This window comes from Podarcis muralis, chromosome 17 (assembly GCF_964188315.1).
Source record: "Podarcis muralis chromosome 17, rPodMur119.hap1.1, whole genome shotgun sequence".
Lineage (NCBI taxonomy): Eukaryota > Metazoa > Chordata > Lepidosauria > Squamata > Lacertidae > Podarcis > Podarcis muralis.
In genome coordinates this window covers 10,826,762-10,846,229 of record NC_135671.1, presented here as the reverse complement: position 1 = coordinate 10,846,229, position 19,468 = coordinate 10,826,762, and the positions used below count along the sequence as shown (strand labels likewise).

Sequence of the window (19,468 nt, the reverse complement as noted above, 5' to 3'; positions counted from 1 at the left end):
CGTTGTGGGTAAAACCTCAGCGCCTAGGACTTGCCGATCGCATGGTCAGCAGTTCGAATCCCCGCGGCGGGGTGCGCTCCCGTCGTTCGGTCCCAGCTCCTGCCCACCTAGCAGTTTGAAAGCACCTCCGGGTGCAAGTAGATAAATAGGGATCGCTTACCAGCGGGAAGGTAAACGGCGTTCCGTGTGCTGCGCTGGCTCGCCAGATGCAGCTTGTCACGCTGGCCACGTAACCCGGAAGTGTCTGCGAACAGCGCTGGCTCCCGGCCTCTACAGTGAGATGAGCGCACAACCCTAGAGTCTGGCAAGACTGGCCCGTATGGGCAGGGGTACCTTTACCTTTACCTTAAGCAGAAAGCTACTTGGAGCCATGCTTTCTAGTGGCAAATCAGGTCCTGTCAAAAAGAGTCACTAGTCTTGGGTTCAGGACTTTGAGACAAATCCACTTTTTAAGCTTGTGGTGCCCCCCCCCTTTCTCTTTTCAAGCCTGTAAAGTATGGATAACTTTTTAATTACAAGCTACGGACAGCTTTTTAATTACATAAATATCATTTGGAAGAATCAGTGACCTCATATTGTGCGGTTGCCCCAACAGTTGCTTCATCCCATATAATAAGTTCATTTCGTGTGTCAGCTTATAATATTATGAATTTTTTTAACATTAAAAATTCACCACCAGGGCCACATTAGTGCTTTTTTATGCTTGTTCAATAGGCTCCATTTTTGTCTTGGGAGCTGAACGCTATGATGCAATCAAGAGCTGCAGGCAGGAATGCCAAGAGTTATTCCTATTGGTATCTATTACATGTCACTGCAGGAGGCCTTGTGGGGATCTGAGCAATAGCTTCTAGATAGCCTTTGGTTGTAGAGTTCATTTCAAAGTCACAGATGTTCTCTGAAAGTTCAGGAGCTAGACAGTCTGTTTACAGAGTCTCATTTAAATTCGGAAGATAACTTTATTAGCTATTGTTGAACTTCCCAGTAAAGGACATCAGTGCTTAGTCCATGCTACCAGATACTTACCATCTGGGTTTCCTTCCTTGTATTCACCTTGTAAACATGGGACTGGAACCCTGCAGGGGAAAGCAGTTTTGAAGGAGAAAGATTCACTGGGAGAGACCAAAAGTGAATCCCGTTCAGCATTCTGTTTCCAGAAGTTTGGGTACTTCTGCAAAGTTTACCAGTGAAACAGTAAGTCAACAAGGGCTTCCTCTTTTGTTTGTCCCCAGCATCTGGTGATCTGTCAGGGCTTATAGTGCTTTCCTCCATGAATTAGGTTGTGCTAGCCCAGTGCGTGTAGTAGTCAAACCTCAGTTGTCAAATGTAATCTGTTCCGGAAGCCCGTTTGGCTTCCGAAATGTTCAACAGCCAAGGCATGGCTTCTGATTGGCTGCAGGAGCTTCCTGCACTGAAGCGGAAGCCTCATCAGACATTCAGCTTCCAAAAAATGTTCGAAAACTGGAAAACTCACTGCTGGGTTTTTGGCATTCGGGAGCCAAAATGCCCCAAAATGGGTGCGTTTGGGAACTGAGGGTTGTTTGCCCTAACAACCAGCTGTAGGCACCCTGAACCAAAAGTGGATCTAATCTAAATCTCCCTGTACTTCCAATTAACTGCCTCTACCTGATAAGTTGGGGATCAGGTCACCCCCTCTTTTATAATGTTTCATTGAGACTCTCCAAATACTTACAAGGCATTCACAAGTACAGTGGTACCTTGGGTTAAGTACTTAATTCGTTCCGGAGGTCCGTTCTTAACCTGAAGCACCACTTTAGCTAATGGGGCCTCCCGCTGCCACTGCGCCGCCTGAGCACAATTTCTGTTCTCATCCTGAAGCAAAGTTCTTAACCCGAGGTACTATTTCTGGGTTAACGGAGTCTGTAACCTGAAGCGTATGTAACCCGAGGTACCACTGTATTTAAAAAAGGGCATTCTATTCTAATAAGGCAACCTCAAATCCCAGGGTAATGTAGTATTGTGGCAGCAGGGGTAGAGTCTATCATGAGCTCCAGCACAAATGATAGTGGCAGCAATAGAATTTAAATGTATCACAGGATTTCCAGAGTTTTCTGAGAGAACTGAGCAACACCCATCGCTTCTTACAGCAACTTCAAATTGCCTAGAAAACAGGGAGAAACATCAGGATAGGAAAGAGAATGATTTGGGCGCTCATGCTGCTGTGGTTGCAGAATGTCACACACAACAATGGGCCATTAAATCTTCCTCGGTTATTGTAAAATACTTCAAAGCACGATGCATAGGACAGCAGTTGCCAACCTCCAGTTCAGGGGCCTGATCCAGCCTCCAAAGCACCTTCCCCCTTCTGGAGGAAGACCCCACCGATTTGGTGGTGGCAAAAATATATATATTTAAAAGTAGGCATAGTCCTAGGATGGGCAGAGCCAAATGCACTGACAAGGATACACAATGCCCTCCTCCTGGGCCATCAGATGCATTATTTGATGAGTAGAGGGGCGACAGTAACTTCATCTTGATCATCAGCTGACCTTCATAGGTGAGCTGAGGAGGAGGGGCTATGTTTACATGTTATATGCCTGTGTATCAGAAAGAGTGGAGGTCACCACAACCATTACTGGCATTTGGCTACCCTGGAAGACTAGCCAGGGGTGAATGTGGCCCTCAGGTCAAAAAAGGTTAGACACCACCACCACCTGTCGTAAGAAAACAAGAAAAGGATTTATGTAAGTATCTACCCAAGGAAGATTTTAAATTTACATAGGGTAGATAACTTCTAACCCAAAGTGGAGTCTTTTGACCAAATTGTCTATAGAGATACAGCTGCCTTTGTCATATGGCTGATATTCACAAAGGCGATTCCCCCTCCTTCTTGTTTTAAATTCTCTACTTACAACATGGCAGTGTTTGAGGGGAAAAGCAAGTTGAAAGCTCACATGGATCTTTGGATTCTGGCCAGTATGTGGGTTTGCATTTATTGGACATAAACATCATTAGCAACATTTTCTCCAATTATTAGTGAGATAATGATTCGCTTTGGGCATTTATTACAAAGCATACCCTCCAGGTAATGATTACATATGTTTGAGTAGGTATGGCATTCAATAAGTATGTAATTTGTCTTCTCTGTTGCTAGAAATCGCCTTTATTCCACAACACAATTTTTAAAAAGAACTTTGTAGTTTCTTTGTGTGTGCTGAGGTTAGACAATTGTTATATATGCAGTAGGGTTAGGGAAATTTCTCAAATAATTTAGATGTGGTATCAAAGTATGGTTCACTTATTTGAATTGCTGCTTCTTGTTCCATTGCGATCTGTAGAAGTAAAAAAGATTCAAGCCCGAGAGCACTTTTGATATAGATCAGAAAAAAGATCAGTAGAACTGAATTCACTCGCTTCAACAATCAATGTGTGCCAATAGAGCCTTTGAGAAAGGCCATACCTTTATCCTTCAGTATCAGGCTAGAGCTTCTATTAATCTGAGCTCTAAAGAGACCCAATCCTTTGGCCATTTTCTGTTGTTGTGAAGATCCAGGATTCTGAGCTACTTTATTAATGGTGTGGACCAAGGCCTGACAACAAGCACCCATCCCTTTTAAAATCCTTTATACTTGGTGTAATGGCCTCATTTCTGCATTTCCAAAAGCAGTGTTCACAGTATCTTCCAAGCACACAGGAAATGACCCACTCCCCTCCCTCCTAGTGCTCCTATCTACCAGGAATAGATTGAAAACAATCTCCCAGTCCTCACCTTTTCTTCTACCTACCTGAAAGGCGTCAGTGGCCTGTTATTCCAGGTACTTCTCTTCACCCGTGTGGAACCTGCCAGGTACCAAATTCTGCCTCTAGAGGTGTGCCTAGTTCCAAATAATAGATTGGGGGGTCTCCTATCAACACACCTCCTTAGTTGCAAACGGTTCAAACTGGGAATTACTCCATGGGAAAAATTGTTGTCTTCTGAACATAACGATGGATCCTTGCTTCCTTCAAGCAAGTTTAAGGTTCTATTGTAATACTAGGGTTAAACCAGAGGGGGGGCAGGGGCACACATGCAAGCCCCACTCGCAACACCCCCAGATATTACTTCTGGTAAATGAGCCGCCATAGCTGCTAGAGGGCCATGAAAATTTGTGGCATGGGCTTTTTAGACTCATCTGCCCATGTAAGGGACACGGGTGGCGCTGTGGTCTAAACCACAGAGCCTAGGGCTTGCCGATCAGAAGGTTGGCGGTTTGAATCCCCGTGACGGGGTGAGCTCCTGTTGCTCAGTGCCTGCTCCTGCCAACCTAGCAGTTCGAAAGCACACTAGGGCAAGTAGATAAATAGGTACCGCTCCGGCGGGAAGGTAAACAGTGTTTCTATGCACTGCTCTGGTTCGCCAGAAGCGGCTTAGTCATGCTGGCCACATGACCCGGAAGCTGTACACCAGCTCCCTCGGCCAGTAAAGTGAGATGAGCGCCGCAACCCCAGAGTCGGACACGACTGGACCTAATGGTCAGGGGTCCCTTTACCCATGTACTATCTGAAACCACAGGGGCTTGTTGGTCGTTGGATATGAAATACATTGACATTATTTTCAGCTCTCCTATCCCACTGTAGCAGTCTCTTTTCTCATGAAGCTCCTATCGGCTAAGAAAGTTTTCAGAACTATTTATTTATTAACATGGGACTCTAATCCTGCTGGCATATTGAACACTGGGAAAATGGGTTGCCAGAACTTCCGCCCCATGTCTTTTATCGTTGCCCATTTCCCAAGGGAAACTTGCAATGTAGAAGCAGCAGCCACAGGCTAATATCACATGGGGGTATAGTACAACATTTTGTTTCTCTGTTGCATTTATTCCAACGCTAAAACTATTGGTTTGAGGTAAGCAATTAAAATTCAAGGCTAGGTCCTTACCGGTGAGAGATATTTGTCTAGTTGTGCCAGGAAACTATTCTGCAAGCGAGAGATCCCTCTTCATGGTTGATATGTAGTTGATCAATCTAATTTCCCTTGGGGCTGGACACAAGGTCCCATTTTCCAAGCTTTTTTGATTCAATTAGCTCTCAACAAAGCATGAGGTTCCTCAAACAAGATACTCAATAGAGATGGTGTAATCTGTTATTATACAAGCTACCAAAGAAATCTATACCACTATCACCTACATGAGCTAATCCAAGAGACTTTCTTTATAAATAGAAAACTCCTTCACACTGCTATACATTAAAGGATTAAGACTGATAACAGTTCAGCCCTGTTTAAATTCTTTGACTTCAATCATTTAATCACTTTCCAGTAGTTAAGTTTCTTAACCAATTTTAATTTCTTGTAAGTACTCAATAGAGACTGCTTCCACTACAACTATAAAAAGAGCTCTTGCAATGCACCCGAGGCATCTATTTTCCAGATTAGTGGCCTGAAACATAAAAGTCTAGTAGAAGCACAGTTAATACAAAAATTGTTTTTCCTGACATCTTTGTTTCATTCTAGATAGTCATGATCTATGACGCTTCATACAGAAATTTATAGAATGGCAAAATCCCTTTGCAAAACACATTTCCCCTGATGCTTCTTGGTGCAATTAGTGTTTGTTGTAAAGTTGGTCTGTCAAAGCTTCTGAGAAATGTGCTGATGGTTTCTGTATTTTTTTCCAGGTTCGTGTAGTTCTGCTGAACTGGTGTGCTTGGTTTTTGAGAATGAAAAAACCTGGCGAGAGCTTAAGACCCCTTTCTTGCAAATACAGCCACTCTAGACACCAGTCAAGTGTCAGCAGCGTAGAAATGAATGTCTTACCAGGACACCAATCTAGCAATGGCAACGTGATCTACAGCTACCATGTCATGGAAAACCCTTGCTGCCCACAGAACAGTGATATGAGCGATAAGGGTGGGAAAGGTCCCAGTTCGTCACCTGAAGATGCCGAGCTTACCCAAAGGAAAGTTTTAATGGACACTATCCCAGTGATTGTGAAAATCCTGGAAGAAGTTCAGTTCATTGCAGCCCGTTTCCGAAAACAGGACGAAGGGGAAGAAATCTGCAGTGAATGGAAGTTTGCTGCTGCTGTCATAGACAGATTGTGCCTCGTGGCGTTTTCACTCTTTGCCATCATCTGCACGCTCACAATACTAATGTCTGCTCCAAATTTCATTGAAGCTGTTACAAAAGATTTTACATAAGGATCTCAGAAACCAACAGAAAACTCCCAAAGGTTATTGGGGATTACGAGTTGATGCCATTAATTTTGTTAAACAATGAGATTTTAAAATTGGGAAGTGCACTTTGTGTGCCGACTTCAATAAAGGAAAGGAGTTGGAATGAATTTCAGCATCCAGTTGTCTCCCCCAATATTAGAGATTACAAGGTACAGGATTAAAGTACCTGGCTCTGTTACTTGTTCTGTAAACAGTGTCCTCTCCCTGTACTCGTGGTCATGATCTCTGATAAATATTAGATGAAACCTGATATACGACATATGCGTTGCCAAGTAATTAGTCAAGTATAAGTGCTACTAGGGAAACACTAGTGAACATTTTGCTGCATTTGTAAATCTTTCCTTAAACACGTTATTTGCTGTCATTTCCTTAAACACGTTATGTGTCATTTTCAATATCTTTGTTTGCATCTTGACGCAAAGTTCATCTATGGTAATGTATCACTTTTGCCTTGAATGATATTGCGGTTTGCCAAATAAATGGCGAGTTTTAGCTTTTATCACCATTGTGATGGTCTGAAATATTTATCCAGCTTGCCCTGGGAATATCTTCAAAGCGTTTTCCAGTGTCCAACATACTCATAGGAACGACAACTTACCACCTTTCCCTAAGTTAAACATTAAGGCTGCAAATGTGTTTGTATACATAATCAAATTTCATTAAATTGTATTGGTCTAATGCTTATTTATTCTAGCCTGTTAGGATGTACATAGTCCCAAACGTTTAGAAAGCATTATGTGTGTCACTTGCTGGGTTGAGAATGATGGGTATAAATCAGGTGCGTGTTCAGGTAGGCATCTGAATGTGTATCTGAGCAAAGCTTTGGATACACATTCCCCCTAATTGCACATGAAATGCCTTTGTGTAAGGAACTATTTGTCATAGACTGCAATGTGTAAGGGAGCATTCAGCTGACCTATAAGCCCATTAAGATGGTGGAGAGCTCTACTGCTGAAAGCTATAGCTACTGCAGGGGAGAGCAATCCAAACCCATGATCTGCAGTACTTGGGAGAGGAGGTTGGTCCCTGACTCCACTGGCTCTGTTTGTGGGGGAGCCCAGTGGTGAGGAGCACCCCAAGGCACCCACCAACATGGCAGGAAGGTGGTATTCCTACCACTGGAACACCCCGGAATGGATCCTGAGCCAGCCCTACTGCTGTCATGTGGCAACAATGGGTCCAAGTTGGGCCTCTTCGATGTGCCAGCCTTTAAACTGGCACAGGCATGGGGCATTCCCCCCCCCCAATTCTGGCCAGTGTGAGTGGCAGGGCAGCACCGGTGCCCCTCAATCCAGCCCTGCCACTACCAGCCCGAGAGGTCAGGACTGCAGCCTAAAATATTTCTCATGACATCAGTCACCTGGTAAGGGCTTCTGATGACCAGATACTGATGTGACAATTGTCATCATCATATGATGAGTTGACACTACTTATGCCATGTGCCTTCTATACAGGGAAGAACAAAGTTTATACAAACATGAGTACAGTAAAGGAGTTTGTTATTATTGGATCTATTGCTGAATGTAACATTTCCCAACTTTTTTGCAAGCTGCCAACTCATATTGAAAATGGAGACAAGCAAGCATTGCTTATTTCCTTCCCCTCCCAATAACTATTATGGTGTGCACGTGTGTGTGAAAAGGAAACATTTATTGCATAAATTTTTCAGACAAAATGGAATTAGCCATTCAATTGCCGATTGCAATTTTTTTTCTTAGAAACTTTTCCCATTATAAGCAATTTGCATTCACAAAGAAATCAAGATATAAAAGCTTACAGCACAGGATTCACAATGTTATCCCTTTGATGCAAAGCATGTTTCTTCATTTGAAACATGCACATACTATAGGAGTAGGCTTAAAAAAAGAAAAAAAGGTACTACCGATGCATAAAATATTGTAGCAGTAAATGAAAAGCAAAGGAGAGCAGTGGGAAATGAACACTACATCCAACTTATTCATGAAGTCTAATGCAAATAAAAAATCAATTGAAAGGGAGGAACAGTTCTGACAGTGTGGTTATATAGCATACCAATGCGATGAGCGCGACGCTGATGTAACTTTACAACTCTGCACCTGCCATACGGTGTGAGCACAATGTAGACTTATGCTGGTGGACAGCAACCATGTCCCAACTATTCGTTCAGCTGGCAAAGCAATGCAGAGCCTTTGGAGATCCAATAGTCACTTGGCCTTTTGGAAGGCAATAAGACGGTGACCACAAAATTGGTGGAATGACCTAATTCAAAAAGTAACAAGAACTTTGTTACTATGTGTCCACTGGCTCTAAAGTTACTAACCATTAAAACCTGTATAAAATACAGTACGTGAAATCTGGAGTAAGTAGTTCAACTCAGTTATTCCATTAAGACTGAATGCAACCTGAATATAAGAGCTAGGATACCAACAGACTTGATTCTCCCACCCACATTTTCTGTCCCCTTCCATCTTCTTACCAGTGGTCTTCCCTCCACTCCCTGGCAGTGCGCTTTGGTGGCAAACTGCAAAAGGGCAGGCTCCCTCCTTCCCCTCTTTGGTGCCCAGTGCCTTGCATAGCTGTGCATAAGGCCAAGGCAGTCCCTGGGGCATGCAGTTTTCCCAGGGGCTGGTGCAATATCAGAAGCCCCTCCTTTCCCTGCTATGGCTTTTCTGCAACTTTCCCAGGGAAACTGACAATATTTGGGTGCCCCTGGGAAAGCACATTTCCCAGCATTCTGGAAACCAGGGAAAGTGGCAAAAGGGACATATACAGAGGTAAATGCACCCTAATCCCACTCCCACCACGGCCACAGCAGCCACAGAGGAGAAGGGGTGGGAAGAGAGCACAGTGGCAGTCAGGGAGGTCTGTTTCCCTGCCACGTGAGTGGCCACGGGGGCAGCAATTGCCAACTAAGAGAGTTTAGGATATGAAATTCAGAAGCTCACTAAACTTTATGCGGCTATTATGAGAAAATGTAGGTTACATGCTTTTGACCATAGCTGCCAGCCCTAATTTTGACAGAGCCGAGAAGCTCACCCTAATATTTTAAATTACTTAAGAGCCATGGCCTACCTGTAATAGGTCAGATGAGTTCATGAATGGAGCGTCCACACATACAGATTTTTCTTACTACGTTCAAAACTAATTAAAATTACATGCTTCCCATCATTTTCATCAAAGAAACAAGTTACCTGTGGTGGACAGTGTTCCTGCTCTTGCTCCCGTTTTATAGAGTGGCGCATGATAGAGAGACGGGTCTGGCTCATAATTCTGATGTGGCTCAAAATGCACTACCGGCAAGACTGGGTTCATTTGCCTAGGCAAGGCATCTTCGATGACCATCTCCTCATCGTCCCAGCGACTGGCATCCATAAACATGCCATGGACCAAGACACCATCTTCAGGAGAGGGCAGCTGAAAGAAGTATCAAGAGGGGGGGGGAAACCCACACGACTCAAGTCTAGTAGCCAACAAAAATAAACTTAATCATAAAAGATGATCTAACTATTCACCTCTTGGCAATAACATGCTCCCTTTTTGTAAGAACTTACACACAGGGTGGGTGGCGCTGTGGGTTAAACCACAGAGCCTAGGACTTGCCGATCAGAAGGTTGGCGGTTCAAATCCCCATGACGGGGTGAGCTCCCGTTGCTCGGTCCCTGCTCCTGCCAACCTAGCAGTTTGAAAGCACATCCAAGTGCAAGTAGATAAATAGGTACCACTCCGGCGGGAAGGTAAACGGCGTTTCCGTGCGCTGCTTTGGTTCGCCAGAAGCGGCTTAGTCATGCTGGCCACATGACCCGGAAGCTGTACGCCGGCTCCCTCAGCCAATAAAGCGAGATGAGCGCCACAACCCCAGAGTCAGCCATGACTGGACCTAATGGTCAAGGGTCCCTTTACCTTTACTTACACATTTATTTATTATACACAGGGTGAGTCTTTTAATAGAGGCCCCGTGGAGCATGTGTACTCTGTGTCCACGGGGCCTCTTTTAAAGGACTCACCCTGTATATATATATATATATATTTAAAACCTCTTAGTTCACAATTAATAGAAAACTATCATTAAAAACTAGGAGCTAAAAACAATTAAAATCAACAGCAGACTAAAAAGAGATTGAAACACTTCAACATATGCATGGATAAGGTGACCCCGTATATAAACTGATCCCAAGCCAACTGGGCTTTGTATACCAGTAACAACACCTTGAACCTGACCCAGTAACAAACTGGCAGCCAGCGCAGATCCCTGAGCAGAGGTGTCATATGCTAATAGGGTCTCGCTCCTCTCGGCAACATTCTGCACTAACTGCAAGGGGAGCCTGAGATGGCTCACAAAGATACAATAGGTGGACTCTCCTTCACTGGAGGTTTTTAAGCAGAGTTCTGATGGCCATCTGTCAATGATTCTTTAGTTGCAATGCCTGCATTGCAGGAGGTTGGACTTAATGACTTTTTGGGTTCCTTTCCGACATTACAATTCTACTGAGAACACCCTATCTCTGGTCCCCATTCTTCCTATTTGTCCTGTTCCTATTCCTAGTATTCTTACTACTGGGGTCACGCGTAGGGCTCCCTCCCCCGTATTTCTTGTGATAAATGGGGGGTGGGAAGCAACAGAAATTTAAATTATACTAGATAAATTCTGTTGTTCTTTAAATATAATTCTGAGGATTAGTGATGCTGGAGAAATCCATTGTAAATATCCTATTACATCAATTTCGTTTAGTCTGCCCACTTGACCCCCACTGTGGCACAGACAAGAGTCTGTTGTGAAAGCTATTCAACTTAGTTCTCAGCAACATTTTTTTTTAAAAAAACAACAACACCATGCACACATCATAGGAAAAATAAATATGCAAATTGCTTTGAGATATATTTTAATTGCTTTTCTTGTTTCTGAAGTGTTGTTTCTTGCCAAGGCAGCCTATATGCATTGAAACTGCAGTCTTAAGCATGTCTACCAATAAGTAAATCCCACGGAACTGAGTGAGGCTTAATCCCAGGTAAATGGGGGTAGGATGTGAACCTTAACCTGCTTCCTGTTGTGAATTTTCAAAAACAATAGAAGGCATCAATCATATTTTTTTTCCATATGGAAAAGAAGTGATCACTTTGGTTGCCTTTGGATTTTATCTGTCCCCCTCAGTTAAAATTCTGCCCTTTGGGACAAACTGGGGAGAACCATCTGGACATGACTGCTCATTTTAGACCCTCTGAGATATGTGTTTTATAATTAAAATTCCTTCCCCCAAACAAGTTTATACTAATGGTAAAATCAAGGCAACATGAGTCTTCTTCTTCTTTGGCGAAACAAAAAAATTCCTTCCAGTAGCACCTTAAAGACCAACTAAGTTAGTTCTTGGTATGAGCTTTCGTGTGCATGCACACTTCTTCAGATACGAGTAAGATTGTCTTCCATGAACATGATCTTAACTGTGAGGCAGCATGAGTGGCTACAATCCCAACCCTATTTACATGGGAGCAAGCACAGCTCAATTCAGTGGGACTTACTTCTAAGCAGATATGATTAGGTTTGCAGCTATAGTTCAGTCATTAACTACGTCATTAACTTGTGTGACAAAGCCTCATTGTTTTTGCTGCAAAAGACTATTCGCTAATTTTTAAATGGAACACACAGAGTGAATGTAAGTATCTGCTGATGGCTGAGATATATATATTTCCACATCAGTGGTGACAAAACAAAACACAGACTTGTGAAAATTCCAAATGAAAGTGTGAATGAATATCAAAACAGATTGAGGCATGTTCTGAAGACCCAGAATAATATATTCTTTCTGTGTAACCGAATATTGTTCACAAACACAGGAACTTAAGTACCTCAGCATCCATTGGCAAGTCGTGTCCAAACGGACAAAACTTTGAAGCTTCTGCAACTTGCATTTGATCTCGATAGACAGGGATCATGTTATAACTAAAGCTGAGCTCATCAATTGGCAAGTTATATTTTCGAGCATGATTCTGAAGAGTACCTGAAAAATATAAGAGGGACACGTTTTAAAAGCAACAACAATAATTATTCAGGGAGAGACTAACTAGAATTTAGGATAGCATTCGCAGAAATGAAAAGCATTGGCACATTTATTACTAGAAACCAAACCAAAATAGTAGCTGATTGTTTAATTTCCATACTTTCAAACTTTTTTCATAGAACACTGAATCATTATTAAACCACTATGCTGAAGTAACTGTAATTAAACAAAGAAAAGATGAAAGCATACTATTTTGGAACAGAACACATAAATGCTTATTATGGCTTATTAGTTCACTCAGAATTGCTGCATTCACATTTTTATTTAGTTTTCTTATTACTTTTAAAATTCAGAACACAAAATACAATAAAGAGTCATTCATATTAACATTAGAATTCAAAGACAATTCAAATGGAGACATTATTTTCCTGCTTGTTCTGTATACGAATGTCCAATTCAAATAAGAGGATGTGTGTTGCATTTAGCTAACTTTTGCCCAGAATAGATCCTTTAAAATTAATGGGCCTAAATTAGTAAGGGGTACTAATTTCAATGACTCTGCTCTGAGTAAATGTTAGTTGAATACAATTACACAAGTGCAAAGAAACAGCCTCTCTCACACACATTTGTTGTTGGATAGGAATCCAATGTACCCAAGTATTCCATTTTAACAAATAAAATCTAACTGATCAGCTGTTAGGATTCCTCTGCAAAAGTTTGATGGATTTAATCTCTTCCCCACTACCTACGTCAGAAAAAGACACATCCTTGGCACATCCTTGACTGCTCCATGCAGTCTTTAGGGTCTTCCTCTGCAAAAGTTTGTTTGTACTTCTGCAAATCATCTTGAGGTTTCCTCAAATCTGCGGGTACATCCTGTGCTATATATGTGTGGTATTGTTTTGATGCAGTCATTGTGCTAGAATATCAGAAACAGAGGGAATAGTGAATATTTACCTGTCAAAAATCCTTGTGGAAAAAAGAATCCAGAGATCCAGAATGATTTAGGCTTGCCTCTTTTGAGCCAGAACTAGGAAAACACACACAACAGATGATAGATATATATTAGGCATAAAACCTGACATTCCATTTCTCCCTAAACCAAGGATTGATCTCAGTTCATTTGCATTGATGGACAGCAGAACTGGGTTTAGCTAGAATTCTAGTCCTCCATCTAAGTGGATATGACTTTAGATATATTTTTTTTAATTCTTTACTTTTGGCCCCAATCCAGAAAACCTTGAGTGCATCAGAAGGCGGGTTACTAATGGCTGCAGTTGTGGTTTTCACATATTGATTTGAGCTAAAGGCAACTCTCATGAAGATCAGAAGCCAATGGACGCTGCATTTCCTAGGAAACTGGAGTTGTAAAGGGCTTCTGAAGCCGATTCATTTAGGTGGGCAGATGTGGTCCAGCCTTAACACAGCACACTCTTTTCTACCCCTGTCTGATCATCTGATAGTACACCCTCCCATCAGATGTCAGGGAGATAAAGAACAACACAACTTTTAGAAGACACCTGAAGGCAGCCCTGTATCATGAAGTTTTTAATATTTGACATTTGTTATTATTTTGCTGGAAGCTGCCCAGAGTAGATGGGGAAACCCAGACAGATGGGCGGGGAATAAATAATAAATTTATTACTACTACTACTACTACTACTACTACTACTACTACTACTACATAGTATCAAACAACATCAACCACAAATGCACACATGAAGATGCCTTTTGCCCTTTTAATTCCACTGTGATTTTTTTTGCCCACATGAACGTATCTATATGGTAATCAGAGGTGGGTTTCCAGGGCTGCATTGGTGGCAGGTCACATATGCATATGCATGTGCACATATGCAAACACCCTCTGCCCTCCACAAACTTACCAACACACACACACACACACACACACACACACACACACACACACACACACGAAGGCAGCAAGGAAGAGGAAAACATTCAACAGGCAGAGCTTCCATTATGTGCCTCCCCCCATATCAGTTCATTGGTGCTGGGTAGAGCTGATTGGCACATCTCTTCCTAGTGTCCGTCAGCTGGGTTGTGGGCAGGGTGTACAGGGGCATCTCAGTGGTTCCACTGTGCACGTTCCCTGCTCCTCAGTTGACTGGGCTGGCAATCACACTCTCCTCTCCCCACTGAACATCTGTTTGGCGAGCTGAGAGGAACACAACTGCAATGGGGAGGAAGGTCCATGGGGAGTCATCCTCTTGCATCCTCCTCCCCATGTAAATAGAACTCTGTGCTAAGGGAAGAATGGGATACAGGTGAATTGGGGGTGGGCAAACAGATAGGCTGGAGGGAAGGCCTGTGGAAGCTGCATGTAGCCCAGGAGCTGTAGGTTGTTCACATGTGCTGCTAAGTAACCAGTTAATCCAATCAGGAGGAGCAATAGTGCAATTACTCTCAACCCTGCATTGTGAAGAACGCCAAGAATGGGGAATATTGGCTTCACTTTGCAAATTGTTCCCTGGTTTGTTTGTTTGCTGTGACTCATATTTGGCAGCAGCACTTATTAATTCAAGTGAGAAGGAAGCCAAGTTGCAATAAATGGGGAAGGCCTGCATTTTTCACATGGTTTTCTATTACTCCACTCATTAGTGTTTATATTCTTTGTATGGTGTTTCCCCCTTATCTATTCTTCCTAATAAACCAGCCTATGGCCTTCATTCCTTCAACACTTCAATTGCCTGAAGGTCCCTGCTATTTTAGCTGATGCTGTTCATTCCTTCTTCCTAGTTCTTATGCCTGAAATTCCCTTGTAAAACACCCACACGGTGCCACCTCTCTCAGATTCTTCAAAGCCCTTGCTAAAAAAGACTTTGCTCCAATCCCTTAGTCCTTCATCCCATAAAGAAATGAAGCCAAAGCACATGTAAGTGTCTATTCTTGTCCTTACACTTGTCACAGCAAATTCCCTCTCCTCGGCAAACACCTCCCTGAATCTCCAATGGAAGTGGAACTACCAAGAGGGACCTGTCTGCTGATCTTAATACCCAAGAGCATTTGAATGGAAGGAGGTGGTCTTTCACAAATTTTGGGCCTAAGTCATAAAGGGCTTTAAACCCTGGTGTGAGAGCCTTGAATTGGAAATGAACTGCAGCTGTTTTAAAGCAGGGGTTATACAAGTTCCAAATCAAAGCCCAGGCAGTATTCTGCATTTTGGATCTAATTTCAGTTTGTTGGCCCCTATGCAACTGCCTCCAAGTAACAGCCCAGCACCTCAGCCGCCTCTCCTGATTGAGAGGGAACAGAGCTGCAAAAGCTACTCAGGGCATGAACCTGTTTTTTGCTTGTATTTTGTAAAGCTATATTACTGAGTGTAACAAGAATAATTAATGTGTGCCATTTTAAGTGCCAGCTTTTGAGACAGGGATTCCAAATGAAAGGACTTGCTTTCGTAATATCCCCCACAGTTGAAAGATCAAAGTCAGCTCTGAACCCAAAATTAGCCATTAACCAGCAGCATTTATACTTACATCTACAAAAGCCGTCCTTAGCACGAGATCTTTGACCCATCCTCCTAAAGGTTTCAGTGATGGATAGGCTGCATTGGCCCACAGGGATGGAACCTGGTTGTTAAGAAAGCTGTGGTACACTCTCTCCATTTCTTCCGACATCACGACGAATCCTGCAATAGCTTTGTTAAGCGTTTGTAGAGAGGTCTGGAAGTTAAACAATGATAGTGTTTTTTATGGTGCCGTGGAAAACCAAGGCCTCTTATGACAGTCCAATCAGGCTCATAATGCCCCTCTCTCTTTTGCTTTTGCTTTTGCTGCTGTCAATCCTCCAGCAGGAGGCTGCTTCATCCCTCCTTCCCTTCCACAGCAGGAGCAGGAAGAGGAGTTGTGCCACGCTCAGTTCTGCACTTCGCCTCTGCACTTTTGGAACATTTAGGGGCCTATGGATGTAGCCAGGATTTTTGTTAGGGGGACCGAACCTCAGTCAGTTAAGCATTTTTACTGATTTAGGGGGGCGGGGAAGCTGCCCTTACTGTAACAACTTCATGATGATGAAGAAGAAGAGTTTGGATTTGATATCCCGCCTTTCACTCCCTTTAAGGAGTCTCAAAGCGGCTAACATTCTCCTTTCCCTTCCTCCCCCACAACAAACACTCTGTGAGGTGAGTGGGGCTGAGAGACTTCAGAGAAGTGTGACTGGCCCAAGGTCACCCAGCAGCTGCATGTGGAGGAGCGGGGAAGCGAACCCAGTTCACCAGATTACGTGACTACAGCTCTTACCGCTCTTAATCACTACACCACACTGGCTCTCAATGATGATGAGTACCGGCACCTTTTTTTCTAGAAGAAAAGCACTGCTAGAAGAGAACTGCTGGCTTTTTTGAAAATGCAAAACCCACAGGCCTAACACTGATTAATTTTATACTAAAGGCATGGGAACTAGTTACATATTTTTAGCTTCTTGTCCCCAAATACTTCAGCCAAATGGAGGCATTGGGGATTACCTGTAATCAAACACTACACAAATATGCAGAGAAACAAGGGTGAAAATTCCCTGTCAGTAAAATTATATGCCTGTAAAAACAGTGATATGTTCTTGGAGCTGTTATCCTGTTTTGTCCACTCCATTCCTCCAAGGTTATTGAGTATTTTTAGCAGTAATGAAGATTGATAACAATTAATTTAAAAAAACACTATATGCTACTCTGCCACAAAGTTTACTGCCAACCCTTATGGGTGGCAGAGAAAATCATAAAATCAATCTTGCATTCTGTGAAAGCAGCACTTCCAAATGCAGCCACTGTAGCAATGTGTAGCAGCCAGGGACTCCTCAGTCCTTAGAGCCAAAGATATATGATCCCGTTCTGTGGCCAAATCGCTATGCTGGGGGAAAGCCAGGTGGAAAGTACTTAAATTATCTAAGCTGCAGAAGAAAAGAGCAACTTTTGAAAGGGAAGAATCAAATTATATAGGGAATGAGAGGCTAAGGAAGGACAGATGTGAAGTCCAAGAAGCTTTGGACATTTCATTTCATGTCATGTGATGCAGCATTTGAAAACTATGAGGGTTTCCTTCTCCAATTTCCTTCGCAAGATTGAAATCCTACGCATACCATCTTGGATGTAGACGCAATTGAAGTAAATGGGATTTACTTCTGAGAAAGCATGAATAGGATTGCACTGTAGGGCCTGGCCTCAAGCAAGCGCACTGGAGCATTGTGGAACAAGCTGTACGAGGCAGAAGTAGGAGGGTGTTGCTTTAGCTTCAAGCACACACCTTTCTCTTGCGTTCTTGTTATTATTAGAATGTCACCGGTGTATGCTTTACAAGAGTGATAAGCAAAAGGCAACTCCCTGTTGTACCATCTGAATTCCATGAATGGGAAAGAAAACAAGAGCAGAGGAGAAAAGAGAGGCAAGAGGAACAAGGCACCAGAACATAGACATTTGCTTTTGCCAAAAACAAACACACAGATGTGACCACGATACATTTCTTCACATATCCTCCGTAAAATTACGTGATATATTACAGCTTCATCAGTTTCCCTGTAGATTCGTAGTCTGGAGAAGTTGGTTATCTGATCCAACCAGACTGCCACCAACCAACCTATTCCTTATGTCTTCCAGGAAAAAAACAGACGACAAAGGTCCGTACAGTTAAAGCTATGGTTTTCCAAGGTGTACCAACTGCAGAGTCACTGCCACCGTACCCTGAAACTCCCCGTTTTGAAACTTTGTACTGCCTGGTGCTCTCAGGAAACCACCAGCAGGAGTGGGAGTCTACTGCCCACCTTGGTGAAGCTGAGGTTGTGACGGACCCAACAGCTCTCCTCTCCACTGATGGGAGACTGGTGTAGAGGCAAATATCCTATAGCCCATCCCAGTGAACAGTGCTGGAGGTTAACATGGCACTGTAAGTAGACACAACATATCACATCCAGATTCAAGGGAGGAGAGGAAGGATGGGCCTTATGAATTCCTGTCATATAAGAATGCATGTTCCCTGCAATAATAAAATATCGAAGCATTTTATTAGATGCCTTGTTTTCAAAACTCTTTTTTAAAAAGCCATTGTCATTCCTCCAAATATTTAAAGGACAAGTGCATAATATTTCTCTTTTTATAAGATAATTTGTAAACTCCTTAGAGGTTTTCTTACAATCTAGTAGCCTACAAACTTAACAGTTCATAAATTTAACAAACAAACAAATTCTAAACGATGCTTTGCTGACATCTTAAGACAGTGACACAACAGATAATTGGTTGGCCTTAGAGGTTCACTGCATTCTCCAGCAGAATCTCAAGAGCCTTTTTATTATATTCAGCTCTGGTTTATTATATTATGCTAAGATCAGAAGCTTCTCAAGAGTAGCTTTTGGGGCATATTGATTCTTAGCATAATAAGGCTGCCCTTCCACAGCACTAGCTTCTAAATACAAGCACAGCAAATCAGTAACATCAATATTTATGCCAGCCAAGGAAAAAGATATTGTTATACCCTTAACAGAATGAGAAGACGGTTGAAACGATCCACTTCTTGCCCAAGGACTGTAGTCAGAGAGTCCAACCGCCCTTTGTCATCCTTGACAAAAAGGGCTTCAGCAGCCACGTCCATGTCAAGTTTTTCTGCAACACAAATGCTGATTTAATCTCTGAACAAAGCTTGCCCATGTCATTACCACCCATTTAGAACATACAGCCATCGTCAGCAACTGTTTTTCAAAAAAATAATAAGGGCCTTATTTTCTACTAAGCAAGAACTCAGGGGCCAGCAAGCAACATGAGAAATTCCCTCTGACCCACTTTCATAGATGGCTTAAAAAAACGGCACAAGCCCAACAGGCCCATTGGTCTCTTACACTCTTGACAGCAACAGAAGCATTTGGCAGAGCCATTTCTGCACCTGTTGTTAGGATTAAGGATGTACCTTGAACCAGGAGTCTAACCTCTGTATATTCATTCCGCTCACCACAACTTCTCTCATCCTGCTCATAGGGGTGTGTGAGAGAGAGAGATGAGATGAAATGCAACAGAGGTTAAGCCTGCATGGATGGCAACCAGCCTTTCTATTCCCACTGGGCAATGGCTGGGTTCTCTCTGGCCACCCCTCTGCTCAATCTCTCTGTCTCCCCTTCAGCTCCATGTTGCGTGGACCAGAATGGCCAACCTCACAAGGGAAGTTGATTTCACTGTTCACAGCAGTGATTCAATTGAAGCCCTTTGTTTAATAAAAAGCTGGTTAGAGCATGGTTGCAAGTTCAATCACTGTATGGGACAGCTGCATATTCCTGCATTCCAGGGGGCTGGATGATCCTCAGTCTCACTTCCAACTCTATGAGTCTATGAT

At 42.8% G+C, this 19,468-nt stretch overlaps 2 protein-coding genes across 2 annotated transcripts in view; one reads left to right on the top strand and one right to left on the bottom strand.

Annotated features, from left to right (window-relative positions):
- The window catches only part of LOC114587416 (neuronal acetylcholine receptor subunit alpha-7-like), a 115,810-nt gene extending 109,140 nt beyond the window's left edge, over nucleotides 1–6,670 (top strand). Inside the window, exon 10 of the mRNA XM_028711621.2 lies at nucleotides 5,614–6,670. Within this exon, the coding sequence (XP_028567454.2) occupies nucleotides 5,614–6,135 (522 nt within the window). The 3' untranslated portion in view covers nucleotides 6,136–6,670. The remainder of the gene's footprint in view (nucleotides 1–5,613) is intronic.
- A 1,132-nt stretch (nucleotides 6,671–7,802) lies between these two features.
- The window catches only part of DNAH6 (dynein axonemal heavy chain 6), a 123,620-nt gene continuing 111,954 nt past the window's right edge, over nucleotides 7,803–19,468 (bottom strand). The window contains exons 72-77 of the mRNA XM_028711618.2: nucleotides 18,620–18,747; nucleotides 15,641–15,826; nucleotides 13,101–13,173; nucleotides 11,992–12,143; nucleotides 9,342–9,564; nucleotides 7,803–8,409 (exon numbers count right to left, since the gene is read on the bottom strand). Coding sequence (XP_028567451.2) covers nucleotides 8,306–8,409; nucleotides 9,342–9,564; nucleotides 11,992–12,143; nucleotides 13,101–13,173; nucleotides 15,641–15,826; nucleotides 18,620–18,747 — 866 coding nt within the window. The 3' untranslated portion in view covers nucleotides 7,803–8,305. The remainder of the gene's footprint in view (nucleotides 8,410–9,341; nucleotides 9,565–11,991; nucleotides 12,144–13,100; nucleotides 13,174–15,640; nucleotides 15,827–18,619; nucleotides 18,748–19,468) is intronic.